Raw genomic sequence first — 18,446 nt, forward strand, 5'->3', positions numbered from 1 at the left:
GAAAAAGTAAATAGTTTTAAAACAGTTTTAAAAGCAAATAGTCAAATCAAAGAATATAGATGCTCTTGCGCGTTCAGAATTACATTTTTAATCGACTCCAAATATGCTCTATAATTTCCATAGTACTATTTGGCTTTTAGATTATTTTGGACTTTGGGACTCATCTGTTCATTGAGTTTGTGAGACATTATAAAGACATTACAAAGTCAATAATTATTTAATAAGATTGAAAACATATAAGGTTCTATTCTCTAAAGAATAAATTAGTATATATTTCAAATTACGCGGATTTATATAATTTTGATAGTTGTTGTCAATGAAAGGCGGTGGCAGCACTGGAGTACTTAATGCGATAACCTCGTGTCATAACCGTGGAGAGGAGCCGGGTTCTAAGTTCTTCGTTCTTCCAGAAATTTCTAACGTGTTCACGAACACCACGTTTTTTTAATATTTCTGTAAAACATTTCTAACAATCACCAAAATGGTAAGAAAGTGTTCCAAATAAGATTTGTAAGGTAAATCATGTTTGTAAGTATATTATAATGACATTTTCTTTAGTCAGGGGCAGCTAAAAGATTGATCCCACTTTTTGATAGAATTCTCATTAAAAAGTTTGAAGCAGTGTCGAAAACTAAAGGTGGTATTGTTCTTCCGGAAAAAGCACAAGATAAAGTTTTACAAGGCACTGTTGTTGCAGTGGGACAAGGAGCTAGACTTCAAGTAAGTAAAAATATATCAGACTTCTAGTTATATATCTTCAAACATGGTTTAAAATAGTATGTAATATTCCGTATGGATAATAATAATAATAGTATGGATCCACAACTTCAGCATTTCAGAATCAATTTGAATGGAAATTCTAATAAGGTTTCCTACTAAATTTCTATATTAGAAGAATTATAAATGTTTTTAAAAGGTGCAGCACAGGTCAGTTATAGTAAATAGGGATTTAGTTGGTAGACAAGGCATCATGGATATATTCGGGGGGTAAGACGCCCCAAAAGGGGAAATGCGTTCTGATGTACTCCATCTACTCTGAATCCAACTCATGCAAGGTGTATGTTTCACTTTCACTTGGTATGGTATGACATTTAGAAGATTTCAACTCACATAGAAAAAAACAGACAATAATAGCAGTAATATTAAAGAATCCCATAATAGATAAGCAATATTTGTCAGTGATGTTTTTATTAATATTTAAAATAGCAGGTAATATAGAATGATTTATTGTTTTCAAACATATAAGAGAAGAAAATACATCAGTATAATGAGAAGATTCACTCTTTGTTATTTTTAGTGGAAATTAACCAAAGTTTCAATTGAAGATACATGTATTTTTACCTTGGAAATAATTCCCAAATTACAAATTGAACAAATTATTGTTTCCTTATTATACATTAAACAAAATAATAAATTTAATTTGTATTTTAAAAACTACTTTTGAACTGCAAATGGAAACATAAAAATAAAAGTATTTTGAACTGAAATAATTCTCACTAAAGATGATAATTAATGTTAAACTACCGCAAGAAAATAGCTTCCTAACAATGTTGAGATATATTTACTGAAGGTAATCCCAACTGTCAAATAAAATTAATAAGTAATTGTTAGTACTTCTGTAAAATTTTGATTGGAAATTGGGATGCATCAAATCTGGAAGTAGGAATTTATCAACAAAATAAAACTGCAAAAATTTAAAGGAAAAGTTTAATAATGAGGTTGTAGAAATAAATTTTAGACTTACAATCTATTTTATTAAGCCTAGGAAGAATGGTTTCAACTACTATAATTTTCTAGTCATCTTCAGGTCTCTGTACAGGTTAAATTAAATTTCTCACCGTGTTTTAAAATGGACTCACATGTGCAAACCATTCATTATTTTAAAAATATTTTAATGTTTATTTTTGAAATTTTAGAGCATTTTGAATATATACTTCCATTATTCATGATAATGATTATTATTCATTTTTGAATTGGAAAACTGCAACAGTAAAGCCAGGTTTATAAACGGACATAGTACATAATCATAAGTCATAAAGATAACTTTAACCACAATCATAATTCATAAGATTTAAGATTGGTTTATAACTAGACATAATACCTGACCATAATATTGATAATATTTAAGAACTACTTCAGAAAATACAAACCTAACCAAATTTTTATAGGGCTTGAAGAATTTTTTTCTGGTCTTTAGATTCATAAAAAAGTAAAATAATTTTATATCAATATGAAGATTAATAGAAAAGTTGCTTTGGCCAGCAACGCATGCGCATTTCTGCCAACGCATGTGCATATTCCAACAATTCCATAATGTTTAATACTTAATTCATAAATGTTGAAAGTTACCAACTTTGAAGGTCACATTTTAAGAACTAAATTTATGTTTTATGTATTGATGCTTTTAAATGGCTACATTTATTTATTAACTTTCAACATTATGCTTATATAATAAGATTATGGTTAAAGACTAAAAATATGTTTATGTCAGTTTATAAATCCAGCTTAAGTTTATTTTAGTTAATAATAATAATGAGGTGTAGGAATGCTGTGTGGCATATTTCCAAGCTGAGTGAACCTACTATATAACAACAGAAATGAAGATACTTTACTACCTGAAAACTGGTATGAAATGAATATATTATTAACAGAATGGAGGAAAGAAGAGTGGTGAGAGTCACTAGAGATTCTCACCACTGGCTGTAAGCAGTGTTGCCAAAACACAATGAAAAAACTTTAGAATTATATTTAAAAAGTCATGAGATTGTCTGAATTCAATAAAAGATTGTTATTAGGGGTAAGAGTGGAAAAAACAAGATCTATAAAAAATACTTGTATATTTTTGCAACCAAGTCAAGTCAAGTCAAGTCAAATTTATTGATCACATGCGACATTATACAAAGTACATGTATGAGACAAGTCAAAGTTACATTTTACAAAGTTATCTTAAAAGTATATAAATTAATAAACACAATAAAACATACTTAAAAGTTATTTTTAGAATATGGCTCTAGCTCACAAATGTATTGATGTACACACCTCCGAGGTTTGGCTGATGTAAATTCATTCGTATATCTATTGGTAATTTGTTAAAGAAACTTATGGCTGCATAGTGTGTGCTACTTTCCAACAAAACAGAACGATGTTGTGGAAGCATAAAGTGATTGTCTCTGAATCTTGTTGAATAAACATGGTTAAATTGAAATTTATTAAATTCATAAATTTTGCTATGTAAATACATTATACACGAAAATATATACAGACCAGGAATTGTAAGAATATTGTTTTGTCTAAAGATGCCTCTACAAGAATCTCTAAATTTCATTTTATACATTGAAATATGAAATATATTAGAAAAACTTTACAAAATAAAACTTAACAAAAGTTAAGAATCTAACAAAATAAACATTCCTTCATATTTTAATCTTAAAATAATTATGTATAGTTTGTTTCACGAAAAATGGTCGAGTGCTTAATGGTTACCTGAGTTGATCCTATTGTGTATACAAGAGTCTCTCAATAAACTACCGAAGTACACAGGGTCGCACTTCAGAAAGTTTGTTATTTAATATATTTCATTGGTAGCTGTATAATACACGATTATAAAAATTTATTAAATTATTTCATATGGTATTTTCCGGTTGTTCAAGTGAATATACTTGATAATTGAACAATTTTTAACATGAAGAAAGTAGTTTTTTGTTCTATGTGAATAATTGTAGTATATGGATCTAAATTCAGAAAGGTACTTTCCTTCACACTTTTTACAGGCTTAGGACTGTCAGCAACAAACTGGCGTGTTTAAAAGTTTTTGCTCTTCCTAATCAGATATCGTTAAAAATGTACAGTAATAATAGTTGTATTTACAGTATATACATACAAACGAATACATAATGTACAAAAAATAGATGAATTGAAAAAAAAAAATATAGAAAAATATATACAAGTTAATATTTACAAAAAAAAAATAACCAAAATATATTTATGAATTCCTAAATTCCTAATTCTGTTTCGCTATCGCTATCCTCTTTAAGATTAATAACAATTGGTTTAATTATGTGATTCAAAGTAACATATGAATTTTCTACGTTCATTACATGGCGTACTGAATTTTTCCAACTTTCTGGGGAGATATCAACACATTTCCTTATTAATTCGACTACACTACCACTTAAAGTCGGAGAAACATTTTGTGACCTAACATTTGACTTTAGTTGGTGCCACATATGCTCTATGGGATTAAATAAACAATAGTAGGGTGGAAGCCGTAACACTGTATGTCCCATGTCCTCGGCCAATGCGTCACAAACATATACTTTTTTAACAGAAAATGATTTTAACACTTCGAACAGTTCATTTTTTAAATAAATTTCTTCAAAATATATATATCTTTTTTTATCAGGTAGTTTTGAATTTCAATTTTTGTGTTATTTGCACTTGGAGACTTATGTAATTGACGACTGTGGTAACTTGCATTGTCCATTACTATCACACTATTTTGAGGAAGGTTAGGTATAAGACAATTCTTAAACCATTGCTCAAAAAGCGCTGCCGTTGTATCCTCATGGTAGTCCACACGGGAGTCTTTAATGTTCTTTGCAGAAAGCCATAAGGCATTTGGGACCCAACCATTTTCTGATCCTGCATGTAAAATTGTTATTCTTTTCCCTTTGTTTGATGCAGCTTTTGTTTGACACCTGTTGGAAGAATCGGACCATCCTTTGGATGGTGTTTCATGAGTGTCAAACCATGTCTCGTCCAGATAAATTATTGGTCGATCTTCTGTAAGGTACTTTCTTATGGCAGTTATATATTCAGTACATTGTGTAAATTTTTCGTCTTATTAAGTCCTTATCACTTTCGTCAATATATTTGGTAGAACCGGCATCCTTACGCTTCCTTCTTGACTTAATGGGATTTGATGTAATTCTTTTCACTGTGGTTAGAGGTATTTCAGATATTTCACTGGCAGCAGTATTAGCAGTAAGTCCTTTTATAAGTAAAGAACTATTTATTGTTTTTACGATTTCTCTAGCGTCAGCAGATAAATGCTTTTTCTTTGCTGAAACACTGGAAGAAGCACCATCAATGTTTTTCCACGGACGCAACATAATGCTGTTTTATAGGTATAAATAGGTATAACACTGGTAACACTTTCAACTAAATGAAACAAAATGTATATTTAAAAATTTCTCATCGGTTTTATATACTTTTACAAATTATACAGAATAGAGGGAACCTATATAATTATTCCAGGAAATGCTTAACGATCAACAAATTTATTGTGGTCATTAAAAGATCAACCATTAATAGTGAAACTCACTGTTAAAGTGTTTACAACTTTATGAAATAAAATGTATTCTAATCGTTTTCATAATTTTATACGATTTTTTAATCGTTTTTATATTACCAGGAATTTATTATACAAACAAGATAACGACACTCCACAGTAGCTTCAATTTTCCCTGAATATTTACATGCTCAACTAATGTTGACTAAGCTGGGGTACTTGCGGTCGGGTTTTATTGCAATCATTAAGCACTCAACCATTTTTCGTGAAATAAACTTTACCTATGTTAAATTTTGCTCTAGTAACTAGTGAAACTGAAATATGATTCTAGCGATTCTGACTAGAATGTAGTCAGAGTAGCAAGAATCATCTTTCTTATTTAAATAGGTCTCACTTGTTCCTAACTTTTTGATCATATTTACATTAAAATTAAAGCATGTATGATTTCCAATCAAATGTTTAGTATATAAAATTCACTCCATGGTTTCAAATTTTTAATCTGTTCTGAGATTATGTTTTGGTCAAATTTATTTGAGAGAAGATTCTCTCTATGGCAGCACTTGAATGAGGTAAACATAGCACATTAAAAATAAATTTTACTAAAGTGGGAAATTTTTAAGGAATAACTTATTAGAATTAGGACCTATTTTTTACAAATGCATTTTTTTCCAATATCTTATATCGTTATCAATATTAAGTGAAAAATATAATAACATTCTCCACTCATTATCTAAATCTTGGTAATTTTCTGGACTAACCAGGTTAGGAAAACTTACCGCCACATCAGAAATGAAAGTTTTTTTTGGTTTTATAATTTCGACATCAAAAAATTGGATTTTTTTAATTGCGGAATTTTTCAAAGGAAATCTAATTGTTACTTGTTTAACACTTTCGATATAAAAATCTAAACACGTATTTTTTACTATTTCCAAAATATCTTTATCTACTATCGTGTACTTGATTCTGAATTGATGTTCCGAATGTATATATGTATATTTAGTTTTTAAAGTTGCGAGTTATTTTGATATATATTTTATGGACTTAGGGCTTTTTACTTTGCATTAATCTATTGAGCCTATTAACAAAAGGTATCATATGCACTAAAAATTCCAAATACAATTTAATACCAGGTTTTTGAAGTTTTTGTCAAATATCAGCCTGTATAACACCTTTATAACCTTGGTTCTGTGAAGTAAAGTATTAACACTGCATACTGAGATAAAAGCCTCTTATCTATGTTTCTAACAAAAGCCATCTGATCTGGGAGGGATGTAAAATTTAATGAGGTGACACATCAGCAAACTCCTGAAATTCCTTGTATTGGTCTAACCTTTTTGGACTGAACCTAAAATAAGAAACATATAATATAGAATATGCGATTTTAGAAAAAAACAATATATTTCTCTCACTAACTGTTCTGTTTCAGGGGGTAACTTCTAACAAGCATAAGCAGCACAGGGGTGAAAGCTGTGACAGACATGTTAAATTAAATTGGGACAGTTTTCTTTTAGCCTACTGGCTAATGAGTTATGAACACCCATTAAGTTATTAGCCCCGTCATCTATAAATCCAATTAAATTTTCTTCATATGGGATGCAATTCTTCTTGAAAAATATTTTAATTACATTGAACAAAGCAGCTCCTGTTTCGTCTTGAACTGGCAAAAGGACTAAAAAGCAATCCTCAATATTGTGATTAACAATTGCCCTAGCAACAAGACAAATGTTTGGAACAACTTCTGCTGGTCAATTTGTCTGCCATTAAACTAAATTTATTTTCTCTTAACAAGTTCTATGAGTTGTAAGCGAGCTTCATTTCCATTAACATTTTTAATAATATTGCTAATTTTGGTATGACCACATTTAATTGATTTGGTAATATCTGAATTTGGGCAAATACTTTTGATTAATGGTGGTAAATGTTTAATCAAATTCATGGGCAAGTTCTATTCTGTTAAAAACCCTGCTAAGCGCAAAATTCCTTCCTTGACCTTTAATCTACATTTTTTTCACTGATTTTTAAGAAAGCTGATGGAACTTTGTCTGATCTCCACCAATTGTTGGGGAAAGCTTATTAAATTCCTTTCCGCAGCGTGTACAGTACCAAATATTTTAGGACCATGGACTGTTAAAGAGTTTCCTTCCATATATCTAAACAGACTTCACGGCGATGATTACTTATGTGTTTGGTATGATAGGGTTGTACTTAGAGAAAAATAAAGCGTAATTAATCGATACTACACATTTAATAACTACAGAATATTTACAAAAGCACTATTACTAATTAAAGAGATTGCTTTAACACATTGTTCATTTATACCGGCGTTTTAGGGGTGCGCAAATATAGCGGAAACTAAGGCATATTTCACTGAATTTTTAAGAGTAAGGACGCGTAGGTACCCAGTACCGTACACAGCCGCACATCGGCTGTCAACTTGAGATACACAATCACATCTGCGATTCTTTTTGGCTTGAATTTTTATCTAAAAGTGTCGACATCTCGGCGTTAAATGGTTACAAGACTCTTATAAGGTATTTATGACACAAATATTCTGAGGCAAGAAGTACAGTCTGTCACATAAGACTCAAAATTTGTGAAAACGAAAAATAAATTAATTTTAATATAACTTGTTATTTTTACAACAAAAGCTTTCCACGGATGGTTGTACTTTTTCAGCCGATTTTGCTTTCATATATTTTGCAGTGTTTCCTTCTTTAGTTCGCCCTTTCTTTTAAATATGAAAATATCACAATTGCAGATTTTACACCTAAAATGTTTTCAAATATTGAAGTAAAACTAAATTTTATTTTCAAAGAATAATCCGGGAATAAGTTGAAATTTACAAACATACAAATTATGTAAATAGGGACGTAGGATATAAACTTACTAACATTTGGAAATCCATTATTGAACATTGTTAGATTATTATGTTTTATGGTTTTATTGATAATAGATTTTATTATGTATTATGAAATTTATTTTTTAGTTGATAGTTTTACAGGTAGCCCATGGTAAGAGGTCCTTTACACATTGTAAAGTTCTTAAATTCAGGTACTAATTTAATTATAGGTAAGGAAAACTATCTTGTTAATCTTCACTCACTAAGCCTTGAGAAAGCGAATGAGAACATTCCGCGAAACGTCGACACTTAAAATGCACAATACGTGGTATAAACCCAAAAACTTTAGCTTTACTTCAATTAACCGTAGCCATGAAAGCTCACGATCAAAAAAATGTTTTCAAATATGTCTAGAAAATAGATTATCACTGAACAAATATAGAGACACCAAGCATGGAGGCTACCTTTTTTACTGAACGTGACCCAAATCCACTTTTTTCCCAGTCCAGTTTGTATTTTTATTGGTAAAACATTTTCTTCTTTTACTAGGAGATCCAACAACACTTTCGTCACTATCTTTCACTGGTTTTAATAATAAAATTTATCACAATTTGACAGGGCTTCTAAAAGTAACCTTACAAAACCAACGGCCAAACCAAACAAAGCAATCGACCAGACAAGACAACTGGTGCAAGAGCGGGACTTCCCAAATTCTGATCCAATTTAATCCAGCAGTGGCGAATTTCATATGGTAGAAATAAAATTAATACTTTTATCTCCTTTTTCGTTGTTATTCTAATTAACGACCTGAATTTTACATTATGAAAGTTGTAAATTTTATATATTTAAAGGAATACTTTTAAAATAGCATTGTACGATCTTTCGGTAAGACTGAAACTTGTCTATAGAAGATAGAAGCCGTTTTTTTGTTAACGGAAAGTTACAGAAAAACCCTCATAAGTAATTTTAAGTAATTTCTCTACAAAATTATGTATAAAACTACTTATTCCGGGTAAAAGTCATTGAAATTCCCATATACTTAATTCGTGAAATCGTGAGACATTTACGGAATTGGTGTAATCTCACGATTAATCGTTATTTTTGGCAACACTGGCTGTAAAGTGGAAGTATTGGGATGACCTAATTATAGGTGGGGGTATATATATTATAGAGCTAAGATTAATACTATTACAAGAATTAATATTAAACTCAACAGTCTTCCGGGTTAAATCGCGGCGATTATCATTGCGCCGAGCTTTCGGCATCCTCTTTGATGTCTTCTTCATGGCCTCCGACGTTTCATTTTCCCGAGCCCCCAGACGCTACTACATTGATCAATAACCAATGCATTACTGCTACTGGAAACAGGACGGTTCATTTATACCATCGATGACTTGATTTGGGTGGAGGTTGGCGCGAACATTTCTGACAGTAGAATTTTGATTGGCGGGTGGAGCGGACGATATTTTCTTTGAGAGGTCTCCATGTCAAAGATAACCATATGTCGTCGTCTCTTTTATTGAGAAAATTTGGCATTCTTTTAATTTTTATGGATTCTAGGATAATTCTTGGTTTATAGAAGCGGATGGGGGATATGGTTCTGGAGTTTTCAAAATCAATTTTGTCAATCAATTTTTGAATCACCTTCTTCTGTATGAAGATGGTGTTGACCTAGAGCTGAAAGGGGTGGTTGTCCAGAACACCTCGAATATATGACATACCCAAAATTCACAAACCCGATATTACTCTGTCCCATTGTCAGTGCATACAACTGCCCTACACAACCATTGGCCAAAACTCTACAACCTCCCGCTGAAAATGCTTCATCCTTATCCCTATCTCACTGTCAGGCAATCTAGTAAGTTTCGATGCCGTTTGACTCTTTACAAACATTCGTATGGACGAAACTGTAAACATTCTGAAAACTAAATACAGTATCCAGCAAGACCACTTATCTCTCACTAAACATTGTATTTTCAACACTTATTTCATCTATATATATATATATATATATATATATATATATATATATATATATATATATATATATATATATATATATATATATATATATATATATATATATATATATATATATATATATATATATATATATATATATATATATATATATATATATCGGTTTCAAAACGTCTTGCGTCGTTGTCCGATGCCTAATTTCCACGAATTTCTATCATTCCATTGTTCTTCGGTCAAGTCTCGGGAGCTCATTGCCTTTGTTATTCCCTCCTTCCATGTTCTTTTTGGTCTTCCTCGTTTCTTACGATTTGGTGGTAACCATTTCATGGCGATTTTTGGTAGTCTTGTTTCTGGCATTCTTTGAACATGGCCATACCATATAAGTTGTTTCCTTTCTATGTCTGTTGCCAGTGATCCATCTACCCCCATCCGATTTCTTATTTCATCGTTTCTAATTCTGTCTGCTCTAGATATTCGAAGTGATCGTCTAAATACATCCATTTCTGTTGCTTCGAGTTTTCTTTTATTGCTTTCTGTTAGTCTCCACGTCTCTGCACCATAGGTTAAGCTGGTTTTTATGAGAGATTCATATATATTGTATTTTCGTCTTTTACCAATTTCTGAGCTCCAAAGAACTCCGTTAAGGCATCCAATTGTTCTACGGGCCTGGGTTATTCGTTTTCTAATTTCCCTATTGTCTGTGCCTGTGGTGTCGAAATCAATTCCTAGGTAGGTATATTCAGTGCAGAATGCAATTTCGGTTGTGTCCATCTGAATGTTGGATAGTTCTGCGCCTATTGGGAGATATTTTGTTTTTTGTGTATTGAGTTCTAAACCCCACTTCTTGTATTCTTCCTGTAGTTTTCTGGCCATATATGTCAGGTCTTCTTTATCGTTGGCTATAAGGACTTGATCGTCTGCAAACTGTAGGGTATATAGGCAAGTTTCTCCCAGGTCAATGCCCATTCCTCTGCACTTTCTTTTCCACTGATACAGTGCTTTCGCCACGTAGATTTTAAACAATGTGGGGGATATGCAACACCCCTGCCGGAGTCCCTTGTTTACAGGAAATTTTTTTGAAAGTCTATTTCCAATTTTTATTCCCGACGTTGATCCTTCATAAAGCTGTTTAAGGGCGTTAATTACTGTGTGGTTAATGTTTGTTTCCTGCAAAACTTTCCATAGCTTTTTAGCGGGTACAGTATCATAGGCCTTCTGAAGGTCTATAAACATAAGGTGGGTTTCTTGATTGGTACTTGATCTTTTTTCTATTATTTGTTTCAAAACAAACACATTATCGGTGCAGCTCCTTCCCGCTCTAAAGCCAGATTGTTCCTCTTCTTCTTGTTCCTTATATTCTTGTTCGATAATGTCTCGAAGTATCCTTCCATATAGGCGACTTAAGGTACTGGTTACTGATATACCTCGATAGTTTGAGCAGTCCAGTTTACTTCCCTTCTTATGTATAGATGATATGAAGGATACTTTCCACTCATGCGGGACTGGTGCACCGTTTAGATATTGGTTTATACACCAGGTTAATCGTTCAAACAGTTTGTTAGTGCCGCATTTGATTAGTTCTGCTGAAATTCCCTCCGGACCTGCAGCTCGACCATTCTTTAGTAGTTGTATCGTTTTTATGACAGTCCTCTCATCGATGTTTATCGTTTCTCCCTGTATGTGTATTTCAGTTGGAGACATTTCTCTATATTCCTCTCTGTTTTCTGTTAATAGATTTTCGTAATGTCGGATCCAGTTCTCTGTTGTTATTAATTGTATGTTTGTTTCTCTTTTTTCATTTGATTTAACTTTTGTCAGGAATTTCCACGTCTCTGAGCATTTTCTACCTCCCATATATGTGTCTATCTCTTTGCATTTTTTGTCCCACATTTCTCGTTTAGCTGTGTTTACTAGTTGTCGTGTTCTTTTTTTAATATCTTTGTATTCTTCTCTATCCAACTCCTGTTTTGTATTTAGCCATTTGTGGTATGCTTTTTTCTTCCGAAGTACTAGTTCTTCAATTTCTTGATTCCACCAAAGTTTTTTACTAGCGAAATTAGTTTTTAGTCCAATGGCCTCCTCTGCTGCTTCTTTGATGCTACTCGTTATGTTTTCGTAAATTTGTTCTACTGACTGGTCTTCTATATTATGTAGCAACTTTTCGTCTAATCTGTGCTGGTATAGGTTTCTTGTGCTTTCGTTGATAAGGCTGTTTAAGTTATATCGTTTGTTCGTTATCACTTCTGTTTGTTGAGGTTCCTCATTAACGTTATTGTCCTTGTTAGATTTAAAAGGAAATACCATTTTTGTCCTAACTATATAGTGGTCGGAACCACACGTCGGTCCTCTAAGTACTCTTACATCATTCACTTTTAAGGTAGTGCTTTGTTTGACTATTACATAGTCAATGATCGATTTTAGATTCCTTGTATGTTGTACCCATGTGTATTTGTGAATATCCTTGTGTTTATAGAAGCCGTTCATTATTCTCAGAGTATGACTCTGACACACTTGGATCAGCCTTTCTCCATTGTCATTCAGGTTTATTTCACCGTAGGGACCGATCACCTCACTTATTTCATCTTCCAACATTAATTCTACAGACAAATAAATGGTGTCCCAATGGACTCCCCACTATCTTCAATAATTGCCAATATCTTTATGGAAGACTTTTTGACCCGAGCATTATACACATCAATACTCAAACCAACATGTTGGCTACGATATGTTGACGATACATTTGTCATTTGGACCCAAGGCAGGGTGGCTTTGATGTATTTTCAAACTCAAATGGAGGTGGAAACTGATTCATTCCTACCGTTTCTCGACGTTATCATAAAGAAAAACCAATACCAAGGTTTTCATCACTTTGTTTATCGAAAACTCACCCATACCAATCGTTACTTGCATGCCAACTCTTATCATCAACCTTCACAAATAAATTCGTTGTAAACGTTGTCTCTTTGGTAAATGCAATCACAGACGAGTTTATCGGTCTACTCTTATTAGGTAATGAATGGGGGGAGGAGGGGATTTTCCTTTTATTCTTTTTTAGTGTTATTACAAGCGTAATGTTCTTTTCAAGTACGGTCCGAGCCAGCGGATAGCTGGTGTACTATCAGTGGATAAATTTTTATTTTCATTTTTGAACGACTCTACCAATCAAAGAACAATATCTATTGTAGAATTTGATAATTCGTATCTTCCCGCAGGTCGTTTGCCACAGTAGACTTCAAAGTTGAACACATAAAACATTTTACAATCGCAGAGGGTAAAAATATTTATGCCGTACTTTGCCGGCTTATTTGGAATGTATTACATAAAACTGTAAAAACGCTTTTTCACAAATTTTTCCAAAATTTGTCTAATGGGGGCCAGTTTGTCCTCTAGCTTTCTTTGCGAATGGTCATCTTTGTTGTCAAATTTATGATTCAACGATAAACAAAAATCTTTTATAGCCTATGCTGCCTTCAAAAATGGTCATTCCAGAGCCGTCGATCGCCTATATTTCTTCAAAAGTTGTGTGACTAAGTTTTTTTAGTTTTGCAAGATACAGCATTCTAAAAAAGCTAATAACTCTTCTTTTCTTGTTTCTTTTGCATCCCTCTCCCTGGTATAATTTTCTTGGTCACTTCAGATGAAAGCATTTGTATGATTTAGAATTTCCTCTTGCTTAAAAAAATGTGCTGAGTTCATCAGGTACTTCCTCTTTTTTTTATAAGGCTCCGAGGAAAAGTTTTTACAAGATTTTTAGCAGCAGTATTACTAAATTTACTTCTTACTGGCTGTACATACTACATCATTTTTTGTCACGGCTAGTCCTCTCTCAGTTGGTTGTGCCTCAAGCAGTGCTAATTGGCCTTCATCATTCCTTTCTTGTTTTGAATCTTTATTGCGGTCATTACTCTCGATAAGTTCGTCAGGTGCATCGTCATCGCTACCTCCCACTATTTCTTCATTATCTTATTCTCCGGTTATTTTTTTCATTGCTTCCAATTCAGCTTCCGTTAGCGCTTTTTAACCTACTCGAAGCGAACTTCTATAACAACATAACAAATTGTTATCAAAGAAAGCACTTGAATTAATTCTTACATGCTAGTTTAACTACTTTTTAAATGTCAGATGTACAAGCAGCACAGCATCTTTAAAAGTAGATGAAATATTACCATAAAATAATAAGAATTATAATAATAATACTAACTTACCTGGTTTAGACAGAAGTATTTTATACGTCTATCAGCACAAATCCCAGTGCTTAGACCAAATAGTAAAAATGAGTAAACGGTTATGAAAAAACCCAAAAAAAATTCATGTTTAGATTATTTATATCCAAACCCAAAAACATCAAAATTAAGGAGAAAATAATAAAACCATGAACGCCCGCGCGGCGTATTTTGTACGTCAATTAGTACTTTAGTCAAACTGACTCCCTGCTTCAACTCTAAATGGAAACTAACGGGAACGGGATTGCCACTTTTCTTGTCCATAGACAGAAGACAATGTGGTAGGAGGTTACATAACGCGGTCACCGTCGGTCAACAGCCTGTTTAAAAATGTCAGCCATTTGAACTTATTTGGCGTACTTTTTACGCCGCAGCGACCAGTTAAGGCTTAACTTAAATTAAATTTATAAGTTGTTTATAGTTAAGTAAAAAAAGTTATTGCAAATTAAACCCGAAAGTAAGCATTTTTTTCAATTGTTTATAATTATTAAAATAAACATTTAAAACACATTTCATAATGTTAGTTTTTATGTATATATGTATATATAATATACATATATATATATATATATATATATATATATATATATATATATATATATATATATATATATATATATATATATATATATATATATATATTAAAAGTGATTATTTGGACCAAAAAACAATTCATAAAAATGTAGGAGAATTATCAGGTGGTGCTCTCTAAAAATCTTTGTTTTTTTTTTCTAAAAAACTAATGTCCAGTTGCACCAACAAATAAACGATTGATTTTTTGATTTGGATTGCCCATTTATTTTAGAATATGTTGCACCAACCATTACTCGATTGGAACCGACTGTTTTTCATCTGTCAAAAGTAACCAACCGATTTTCTACGGTTATTTAAAAAATCGACTGTTTTTAACCTCACTTTTACACTGTTTATATTATTAAAGTGTTTTTAGCAAAGATTTTGTTTAAAGTATTATAGATTATAATTTAAAAAAAATGGATTTATCATCATCGTCGTCGTCGAGTTCATCTTCTGACGATTCGGAAGATATAATGCATGTGTTACCAAATATAAGATATGTATATAAGATTATGATAGATAAACGTCTATATTCTTTGGTTCAATGTTCCTTACAAAACTTTCTTTGTTGACAATCTTTTTGACAGATTACACTCCGATTCGAATGAAATAATCAAAATAATCTGTACTCATGCAATGTTGCCACGTATAAATTGTCGGTTTGTAAACCAATAGTTTTTCAGAATGGTGCAACTCGTTTGAAAAATAACCATTGATCGTTGATTTAAATCGTCGAATTGACGGTTAGCAAATCAGTTGATTTACAGTCTGTTGGTGCAACTGGGCATATAAGTATTTCGCTGTTTATTTGATAGCTTCATCAGAAGTACACTCTAATGCCCAGTTGCACCAACAGACTGTAAATCAACTGATTTGCTAACCGTCAATTCGACGATTTAAATCAACGATCAATGGTTATTTTTCAAACGAGTTGCACCATTCTAAAAAACTATTGGTTTACAAACCGACAATTTATACGTGGCAACATTGCATGAGTACAGATTATTTTGATTATTTCATTCGAATCGGAGTGTAATCTGTCAAAAAGGTTGTCAACAAAGAAAGTTTTGTAAGGTTATGCCAATCCAATTGAACATTGAACCAAAGAATATAGACGTTTATTTATCATAATCTTATATTATATACATATCTTATATTTGGTAACATATGCATTATATCTTCCGAATCGTCAGAAGATGAACTCGACGACGACGATGATGATAAATCCATTTTTTTTTAAATTATAATCTATAATACTTTAAACAAAATCTTTGCTAAAAACACTTTAATAATATAAACAGTGTAAAAGTGAGGTTAAAAACAGTCGATTTTTTAAATAACCGTAGAAAATCGGTTGGTTACTTTTGACAGATGAAAAACAGTCGGTTTCAATCGAGTAATGGTTGGTGCAACATATTCTAAAATAAACGGGCAATCCAAATAAAAAAATCAATCGTTTATTTGTTGGTGCAACTGGACATAAAACAATTTTTTAACATTACAAAAAAAATGAAGTACAAATAGATTTAAAAACAGTTACAGAAATTTAACGATTTCACAAATAAAAACTGACATTGAAGTATGTAAAATATTGAATGTCAAGATTAAACTGCCGTAAGCACGTTCGTTACAGTAATACAATAAAACAATTAAAATTACTCAAAATGTAAAAATAACCATAAAATAAACGTTAAAAGAATAATATTTATTTGATTGAAAAAAATTGTACAACCACCTCCCTTTGCAACTTAAATCTACAACTTCTTTCCTAAAGTTCCGTAAATTGACAAAAGCCTATCTATTTGAAATTCAATGGAAGACTTTCTTAACGAATAACTAAGAAATTACAGTACGTTTAGGTACAAGCAAAACTAAAGTATTTTATATATATATTTGGGTATCACATGCATCAACTTAAACGTATTCTTAAACTAGTTCGTAAGGTTTTATTATGCAATTTGCAATTTAGTTAAATTTTGAAATGTATATTTTATTATCTTTTATTTTGTTATATTGACGATTTATGTAGTTTTAGTAAATTTTAATTGTTATTGTTATTTTTGTGACCTTTTGTAAGCTTTGTCCATAAAATTGTACAATTTTCAATGACCATAAAGCATATTTCTATTCTATTCTATTAATTTGGTAGTGCTCAGGCATTCTATTAATTTAGGAAGAAATAAAAATTTTAATGGTCTAAGATATTAAACACAATATGAATGCAGTGGTAATATTTTTACAGAATGTTTTAGGTTAATACGAAAAAGTTTATCATATATCCAAGAAAAAAAAAATCATTTTTAAATACTATATTTAGACATGTGTTGTTGAGTAGGTACATTTTTCTTGCTTTAAAAGGAGACCCTGATTTAAATACTTTTTGGGATTTTCAAAATTTTAATGGTTAGTTGAATTGTGCATGGACAAAGTTTCTGAAAGCAATAATGCTCTAAATAAAGCTTTTCTGATTGACCTTATTTATTTTTCAGGATGGTTCATTTGCTGCTCCTACAATTAAAGTAGGTGATAAAGTACTGCTCCCTGAATATGGTGGCACCAAAGTAAATGTAGAAGATAATGCAGAATACCAAATATTCAGAGAATCTGATATTATAGCCAAAGTAGAATAATTGACTGTTTTCGTTTATATCTGTTGCATTTCCTTGTTTAGATAAGTCTGAACCCTCTGGGTTTATGTACGAATGATCTGATCCCTACACTGTTTCAGACATTTTGTGGAAACATTCAACAAATGCTGTACTATATTTTTGTTGAAAATGATTTCCTGATTTTTATATTGTAGTAAAACTTGTACTGTTTTTTGTTACAAATATATTTGTATTAAAATTTTTTGTTTGATTATTCCTTAGAATTGATTTGTTTTTGTTTTATTTTTTATTCTTTTTTGGTACAGATTTGTCCATTACTTAATTCATATAGGTCTTTGTAAATCTTGTGTTTACACTGAGATGCCTGTTAAGTTACTTATTTACAGCTTCTAAGTAGTCTTATTGTATGCATTGTACTATACTTTTTGATTTTTAATGAATTTACATACAGTGTGAATATTATTTGCTAGTTCCTCTCCCTTTCTGAAAAGACATTCGAAATTGCACTTAAAAAAAATTATATAAAGGCAGTTTTGTTATTTGAGAAAAGAAAGTTACACAGTACACATAATAAACCATGGTCGGTCATAAGTATCACTTAATTGCCCACAAAATCCATACCCATTATAATGATATGAATTTTGAAAATTGTAAAACAAATGGTTTGTAGAGAAATTAATTCCTAACTTTTCTCCGATATCTACGCTAGTAATTTGGTTAGTGTTTGGAGCTTTCACATTTTTGTTTTGTTTGTTGGCTTTTTTTATTTCCGTTTTTTAAATCAGAAAAGGACCGAATACATAAAAAAACTCTTCGAACGCACCGCTCAATACCATAAAATGTATGAATACTGATCTAGAATTTTAAGTCGAGGATTATTTTCTCTTTAGTAGGAGTTTTTTTTTTTCTCAGAGTATCGGTAATTTTTT

General features: G+C 31.4%; 1 protein-coding gene across 1 annotated transcript; it reads left to right on the forward strand.

Annotated features, from left to right (window-relative positions):
* Positions 1–323: 323 nt before the first annotated feature.
* On the forward strand, positions 324–17,758 carry LOC140445569 (10 kDa heat shock protein, mitochondrial-like). The gene is made up of 3 exons (XM_072537690.1): positions 324–484; positions 559–720; positions 17,398–17,758. Exons 1-3 carry the CDS (start codon positions 482–484, stop codon positions 17,536–17,538), a joined length of 306 nt encoding a protein of 101 aa, XP_072393791.1. The 5' UTR covers positions 324–481; the 3' UTR covers positions 17,539–17,758.
* The last annotated feature ends 688 nt before the right edge of the window (positions 17,759–18,446 follow it).

This window comes from Diabrotica undecimpunctata, chromosome 7, assembly GCF_040954645.1.
Source record: "Diabrotica undecimpunctata isolate CICGRU chromosome 7, icDiaUnde3, whole genome shotgun sequence".
In the NCBI taxonomy this organism is placed as follows: Eukaryota; Metazoa; Arthropoda; class Insecta; order Coleoptera; family Chrysomelidae; genus Diabrotica; species Diabrotica undecimpunctata.